At 41.4% G+C, this 7,559-nt stretch overlaps 1 protein-coding gene across 1 annotated transcript; it reads right to left on the bottom strand.

Moving 5' to 3' along the window:
* Positions 1–5,874: 5,874 nt before the first annotated feature.
* LOC139340607 (trace amine-associated receptor 13c-like) lies at positions 5,875–7,256 on the bottom strand. The gene is made up of 2 exons (XM_070976519.1): positions 7,087–7,256; positions 5,875–6,712 (listed from the first exon to the last, which is right to left on the bottom strand). The coding sequence occupies exons 1-2, from the start codon at positions 7,254–7,256 to the stop codon at positions 5,875–5,877; spliced, it is 1,008 nt and encodes a 335-aa protein (XP_070832620.1).
* Between the last annotated feature and the right edge of the window lie 303 nt (positions 7,257–7,559).

Genomic DNA, 7,559 nt, shown 5'->3' with positions numbered 1-7,559 from the left:
GTCTTTGAAATTTTGATTTTCATTTAGAATGTGATGCCAGCAACGTGTTTAAAAAAAAAAAAAAAAAAAAACTGGCACAGGATCATGCTTAGCACTCTGTTGCATCACACACTTTTCACTCTGTAAGAATTTGGAAACTGAAGAGACCAATTGCTGTCATTTTGGCAGTGGAATGTTTTTCCATTCTTGCTTGATGTACACTACTGTTCAAAAGTTTGGGGTCACTTAGAAATATCCTTAGTTTTTAAAGAACAGCACTGTTTTTTCAATGAAGATAACATTAAATTAATCAGAAATACAGTGTAGACATTGTCAATGTGGTAAATGACTATTCTAGCTGCAAACTGCTGATTTTTAATCAAATATCTACATAGGTGTACAGAGGCCAATTTCCAGCAATCATCATTCCTATGTTTAATGCTACATTGTGTTAGCTAATCGTGTAAAAAGGCTAATGATCAGAAAACCCTTGTGCAATTATGTTAGAACAGCTGAAAACTGTTGTGCTGATTAGAGAAGCTATAAAATTGTCCTTCCTTTGAGCTAGTTGAGTATCTGGAGCATCAGCATTTGTGGGTTTGAATACTCTCAAAATGGCCAGAAAAAGAGAACTTTCTTCTCAAACTCGACAGTCCGCTCTTGTTCTGAGAAATGAAGGCTATTGCCAAGAAACTCAAGATTTCCTACAACGGTGTGTACTACTCCCTTCAGAGAACCACACAAACAGACTCTAACCAGAAGATGCTGGAGGAGTGCCTGACGTAGTGGTGGTCAAGCATGGTAGAGGTAATGTGATGGTCTGGGGCTGCTTTGGTGCTGTTAAAGTGGGAGATTTGTACAAAGTAAAACGGATTTTGAATGAGGAAGGCTATCACTCCATTTTGCAACGTCATGCCATACCCTATGGAAAGGGCTTGATTGGAGCCAAATTCCTCCTACAACAGGACAATGACCCAAAGCACACCTCCAAACTATGCAAGAACTATTGAGGGAAGAAGCAGTCAGCTGGTATTCTGTCTGAAATGGAGTGGCTAGCGCAGTCACTAGATCTCAACCCTATTGAGCAGTTGTGGGAGTAGCTTGACTGTATGGTACGTAAGTAGCCCAATCAAGCCAATCCAACTTGTGGGAGGTCTTCAGGAAGTGCGGGGTGAAATTTCTTCAGATTACCTCAACAAATTAACAGCTAGAATGCCAAAGGTCTGTAAGGCTGTAACTGCTGTAAATGGAGAAAGTTTGAAGGACAAAATTATTATTTCAATTAAAAATCATTTTTTCTAACCTCGTCAATGTGTTGTCTATATTTTCTATTCATTTTGCAACTCATTTGAAATATAATAGTGTGCGTTTTCATGGAAAGCATGAAATTGTCTGGGTGACTCCAACAGTAGCTGCTCAACAGTTCGGGGTCTTCTTTGTTGTATTTTACATTTCATAATGCACCAAACTCATCGGGTGACAAGTCGGAACTGTAGGCAGGCCAATTTAGCTTCTGCATCTCTTTACTACGGAGCCATACTGCTATAATACGTACAGAATGTGGTTTCTCATTGTCTTGCTGAAATAAGCAAGGCCTTCCCTAAAAAAGACATTGTCTACTTGGAAGCATATGTTGCTCTAAAACCTGTATACACCGATCAGGCATAACAACACAGGTCAAGTGAATAATGCTGATTATCTCTTCATCATGGCCACTGTTAGTGGGTGGGGTACATTAAGCAGCAAGTGAACATTTTTTCCTCAAAGTTGATGTGTTAGAAGCAGAAAAATGGGCAAGCATAAGGAGGTTTGACAAAGGCCACATTGCAAAGGCTTGATGACTGGATCAGAGCATCTCCAAAACTGCAGCTTTTGTGGGGTTTTCCCGGTCTGCAGTGGTCAGTATCTATCAAAGTGGTCCAAGGAAGGAACCATGGTGAACCGGAGACAGGCTCATGGCTCATTGATGCACGTGGAGAGCGAAGACTGGCCCATTTGGGCCGATCCAACAGACAAACTACTGTTGCTCAAATTGTCAAAAACATTAATGTTGGTTCTGATAGAAAGGTGTCAGAATACACAGTGCAAACAAGTCTGTTCCATGGTGGCCGTACTTCGCAACTTACAGGACTTTAAGGATCTGCTGCTAATATCTTGGTGCCAGATACGACAGCACACTTTCAGGGGTCTAGTAGAGTCCATGCCTCGACAGGTCAGCACTACAGAACCGTGTCTGTTTTCGGTGCAGTGCCAAAGATCACAGTCTTCCAATATTGGTTGTGGCCTTGTCCCTTGTGTGCAGTGTAGCAGAACCGGCCTTTAACTGACCCCTTCTTTCCCTCCTTTTCTGGTGATAACTCAAGGGAAATGGAGGTGTAAACCCGCCAACTGATTGAATTGTAGACCATCTGGTTTACCTATAATGCAATCTGATTTCGAAGAGAGACAAGATGTCTGGACAAGAGACATCTCCTCCATGTTTTCTTTTCAGGGAAGCCAGGGACACAGACACCTCAACATCAAAGGTGGCCTTCTCCTCACCTTCTCCTCACTATGTTTTTCATGGCAATGCTAATTCTCTCCTGATAGCCCCAAGAGAGATCAAGACAATAAAACCGTCTGGAGAGACAAACGCCAGGCTCCAGAGGAACATCCACAAACATCAGCAAATGCTGATGGGTCGTAAACCAGACATCCATTGAAGCAACTTGTGTATGCTTGTGTGATTTTCCTCAACACTCCAAGATAACCAGATTTTATGTTAAACTTAACTTTTCATGTTTTCAACTTGTAGGACTCGTTGTACGCATAATATTGATGTTTTCCCAGTATCTCTGACCTGAAGTATGACCAAGTTGTGATTTTAACGGTTTTATAAAAGTTTGTCTGAATTGCCACCACAAAACCATACTGCCATCCAGAGTTTCCTAACCATCAGATTGAATATGCTTGACTTGGCACATTTATCGATAAGTAACCGTAATCGTGATAATCATTTTTGGCAAATATAGCCTGCCTTCTTTATTCCTGTATTTTTATTTGAGTATTAGTTATACATTGAATCATTATACCTGTTGAGATGAAACTGTACCATGATTACCATTTAATGTTGTCACCCAACCATAGTAAGTGTCTAATGCGTGCTGTGAACAATATTGAAATGTCATTGAAATTTTGTCATTGAAATTGTATGTGATTGACCATAGTGAGAAGCAGATGAGCCCCTCGTATGAATCATTGATTAGTTCAGCTCCTTGAGGCGATCGCGCGTCACAGACCGTCTCACGTGATTCGATGGCCTGCCCTTTCGACACGCCCCTGAGCGACCTTTAAAAAACAGCGTGTAGTGCGCGTTACTCAGTTTTTAGTCTAAGTTTTTAGTTTAGTTTAAGTTTAGTTTTTTTTGTTTTTAGTCTTGTCTTGTCTTAAGTAGTTGTTGTTGTTTTTTTGTTCTTTTCTTTACTTTTGTCTTAAGTTTTGCACAGTCGTTTTGCTCCTTAAGTTTTCGTCTTCGAGCTACTCCAAGCCATTCCGAGTAGCGTAAATTATCTTCAGAAGACGTATTCTTATAGATTGCCGTAAGCTTCAAAGTTAACTTTCTCTTTAGCCAAACGTTTTGTTTTTAACATCAGTAAATTTAGGCAAGTAATACTAATTTTGTAGCCTTCTTCGACCGGCCATCGAAGAGACTCTTAATTTGTACTATCAGTCTAAAATAGTCCGTCACGGACTCAACCGAACCAATCCCTGCGGCCAGCTGTTGATCCTTGGTCCGGTTCACAACCATCCGGAGCAGTCCCTCATCTGTAACCGACACCGCCGAATCAGTTCCAGAGACGCCCCGTTCAGCACCAGCTCGTCATCTTGGGGGCCTGGGCCTTCCACCAGAACGCCAAGCAGATCGAGCCACGGACAAACATCTGGAACGTCTTCGAGCCAGTTTGGAGCAGAGCACAACGGGACGCCAGCAACCAAGTAGGCACGCTAAGCAGGTTTGAATAAGAGTTGGTCCGTGAGGTTAAGAGTAGGTCAATTCGTCCAAATTCTCTCCATTAATTGTTCATTCCCTTAACTCTGCGTTCGCGTCCCCATTATTCCCTTTCGACTGCCTCTCACTATCGCCAATTTATTTACCATTGTTTTGCCATAAGTTTCTTGTGTGTTCTGTCATATCACCTCCCATCTTCTGTGTTATTACTCATGGTACATTACCTATTATCCACAATTCTGCTTAATAAATGATATTTTGATTTAAGTCCTGGTTAGACGGTGTCCTTTTGAACTGAATATCTACGATCCCTGTATCCAGAATTTACGCTTCAGGTTATCAGACTGGTTTACTGTTAGTCCATTCGTTAGTATTTATCAGCGTTATAGCAGTTAATTTCTGCAGTCCTTCTTAGCTGAGGAAGGTGGTGCCCCGACATTTTATCAACGAATGCAACATCAAATTAAGGTAGTACACACTACAGCAGAATTTTTTTCTAGATTCTCGGAATCTTTAAACATTGATATTTCAAATATGTTATGGCACAACTGGTGTAACAGGGAAGATTTTATACTATTCAATTAAATTAAATTCAATTTATTTGTATAGCGCCAAATCACAACAGAAGTTGTCTCAGGACACTTTCCATATAGAGCTGGTACAGACCAAGCTCTTTTATCTACAGAGAACCAACAATTCCCCCATGAGCAAGCACTTGGCGACAGTGGCGAGGAAAAACTTCCTTTTAACAGGCAGAAACCTCGGGCAGAACCAGACTCTGGGTGGGCGGCCATCTGCCTCGACCGGTTGGGTGAGAGAGGAAGAGCAAGAGAGGGACAGACAGACAGAAATGCAGTCAGAGAGAGAGAAAGACAGAGAGACAGAGAGACAGACATGCAATCACAGTAACAGTGACAGTGGATGTAATAATAGCAGTAGCAGTTGCAGTGGATGTCAGGCAGGGCCAAGGCAGGAGACGCAGCTGCAATCCACAATCCAGATTCAGCCACTGTCCATAGGAACCTGCAAGACGACAAAGCACGGAGACTCCGGGGAAGGAGCTACGTTAGGACATGAAAGCGTGCAGATGGAGAGGGACAGAAGGACAGAGGACCTCGGTGTATCTTTGGAGGTCCCCCGACAGTCTAATCCTATAGCAGCATAACTAGGGGCTGGTCCAGGACAAGCCTGAGCCAGCCCTAACTATAAGCTTTATCAAAAAGAAAAGTTTTAAGCCTACTCTTAAATGTAGAGACAGTGTCTGCCTCCCGGACAAAGACTGGAAGATGGTTCCACAGGAGAGGAGCTTGATAGCTAAATGCTCTGACTCCTGTTCTGCTTTTTGAGACTTTAGGAACTATAGTAGACCTGCATTCTGGGAACGCAGTGTTCGAGTGGGGCAATAAGGTACTATGAGCTCTTTAAGATAAGAAGGTGCCTGGCCATTTATGGCTTTGTAAGTAAGGAGGAGAATTTTAAACTCTATTCTAAACTTTACAGGGAGCCAGTGCAGAGTGGCGAGTATTGGAGAAATATGATCTCTCTTCCTGGTTTTTGTCAGAACACGTGCTGCAGCGTTCTGGAGCAACTGGAGAATATTCAGCAACGAATTTGGGCAACCTGATAGTAAAGCATTGCAATCATCCAGCCTGGAAGTTACGAATGCATGGACTTTTATTTTATTTTATTACTGTGAAAAGAACACAATTAGAAAATAATTTACATTAATGTGCATTTTAAAAATACAAAATACAGCAAGAGCAAGTCATTATATATCATAACTGTGCCAGTGTCAGCTACAATGCATGGGGTATTATCACACGTAACATGTCAAAGTATTATGAGCAGATGATGATAGAGAGAATAAAAAAGCATATTGACAACAGCAGGGAAAAAGGAGTGTTTCTTCACAGAGAACGAATGGATTTGATCACTCTTTCTCTACAGCAGTTGGCTTCATGTGTCCGAAGTGAAAAAATGTCAGAAATAGATTTTCTGAACCAGGGGTAGAAAAAAGCATAGATCACAGGGTTTAGACAGGAGTTTAAATACAACAACCAAATTTCACTGATTGCAGATGACAGCCCTACACTATTGCTCTCAGCTGCAACAGTGAAACAATAATATGGACATGAACATAGAAGAAACACAGCTACAACAACACCAAGAGTCCTAGCTGCTTTTAACTCAGATTTCTTAGCATGTGGTCTCTTTGAATGCTGGAGTGTGACAGGTGCATTTTGGGAGCACATGGCACGAGCCTGAGACACAGCCACCACAAATACTCTCATATACAGAACTATGATGACAATAATGGGGCCAGAAAATGTCACAACAAAGTCAAAAACTCCATCAACATAATTGATTAGAACTACACACTCTCCATAACAGGAATTATACCTGTCTGGTCGTTTTAAGAAATCTCTCAGTAACCAGCTACTGTGAAAAGCAGAAAATATCCAACACAGACAAATACAGAGTTTAACTCTTTTCAGAGTGACTTTGGTGGAATAAAACATGGGATCACAAATAGCCACATAGCGGTCAACTGATATAAGCAGCATGTTTCCTACTGAAACATTGACAACAATCATACCCAAAAAGTAATTTACAGCACATATAAAGTCACCCAGGAACCAACAACCTTGGAAGAGGAGAATTTCAACTGGCATCTGTAGGAAACCCACAAAGAAGTCTGCAACAGCCAGAGAAAGGATGAGTAGGTTGGTAGTGGTCGGGAGCTGCCTGAAATGGGGAAAAAAAAAAAAAAAATTAACAACAAGCACATTGTTATATGCAGTAAGTATAGAAACATGTATGTAAAGCACAGTATTGCAGATATTAAAGTGTTACTAAAAATGATTTCAACAACACCTTCGCTGCCAAGCTCAAAAGCAGCATCATAGTTACCATTAGCTGTTAAAGTAACCTTGATACATGCAGAAGTATGAGTCATATGCCATCTAGTAGATAAAAAAGCCCAAACTGTCAAAATGTATAAATGTTTTCATCAGAGACTTATGCAACATTACGTTGCCTAGCTCAAAGCTGTTTCTTCATGCATCCAACTGTAACTAAAAAAACCATTCTATAGACCATGAAGAAGAGTTTATCTCTGCCTGAAGCGGGAGAGAGAGATGATAACCAGCAGATTAAGAACCACAGTGAGCACAGTGATGCAGGCCAGAAGACTGTAAATGAGCATGGCCTCCAAGTGAGGGCGTATAATCTTCCTGCAGGAGGCATTGATCTCAGGAAAGCAGAGTTCAGCTTCTTCAAGGCCTTTCATTATCAGAGAGACTGAGGAGAGGCTGCTGAGTTTTGGCAGCTTCCTGATCAGTACTCTGTCTTACATCTGATTTATCTGTATTCTTCCTCTCCTCCCCTCCTCTCCCATATGCAAATTCTTCCTATTCAGATGGGCAAAGACAAGTACATCATACTCTGACTCTTGGTATTTCTGAATGTAGTCAGGCACAGTAAAATATGAATCCTTAAAAAGCAGACAAAGAGACAAAGTGACCACATGCTCCTTTGTGGGCCCTTGGTAGTCATGTGATGGTGTGTTGAAAACTTGGAAACATATGATTGC

This window comes from Chaetodon trifascialis, chromosome 12 (genome assembly GCF_039877785.1).
Source record: "Chaetodon trifascialis isolate fChaTrf1 chromosome 12, fChaTrf1.hap1, whole genome shotgun sequence".
Taxonomy (NCBI): domain Eukaryota; kingdom Metazoa; phylum Chordata; class Actinopteri; order Chaetodontiformes; family Chaetodontidae; genus Chaetodon; species Chaetodon trifascialis.
The sequence above is the reverse complement of the archived record's forward strand: the minus strand, read 5'-3'. Positions and strand labels throughout refer to the sequence as shown.

Coding starts and splice junctions, on each gene's coding strand:
- LOC139340607 (XM_070976519.1), bottom strand. CDS start 7,256: ATGAAAGGCCTTGAAGAAGCTGAACTCTGCTTTCCTGAGATCAATGCC. Junction 6,713..7,086: donor ATCTCTCTCTCCCGCTTCAG/GCAGAGATAAAC, acceptor TCCCCATTTCAG/GCAGCTCCCGACCACTACCA.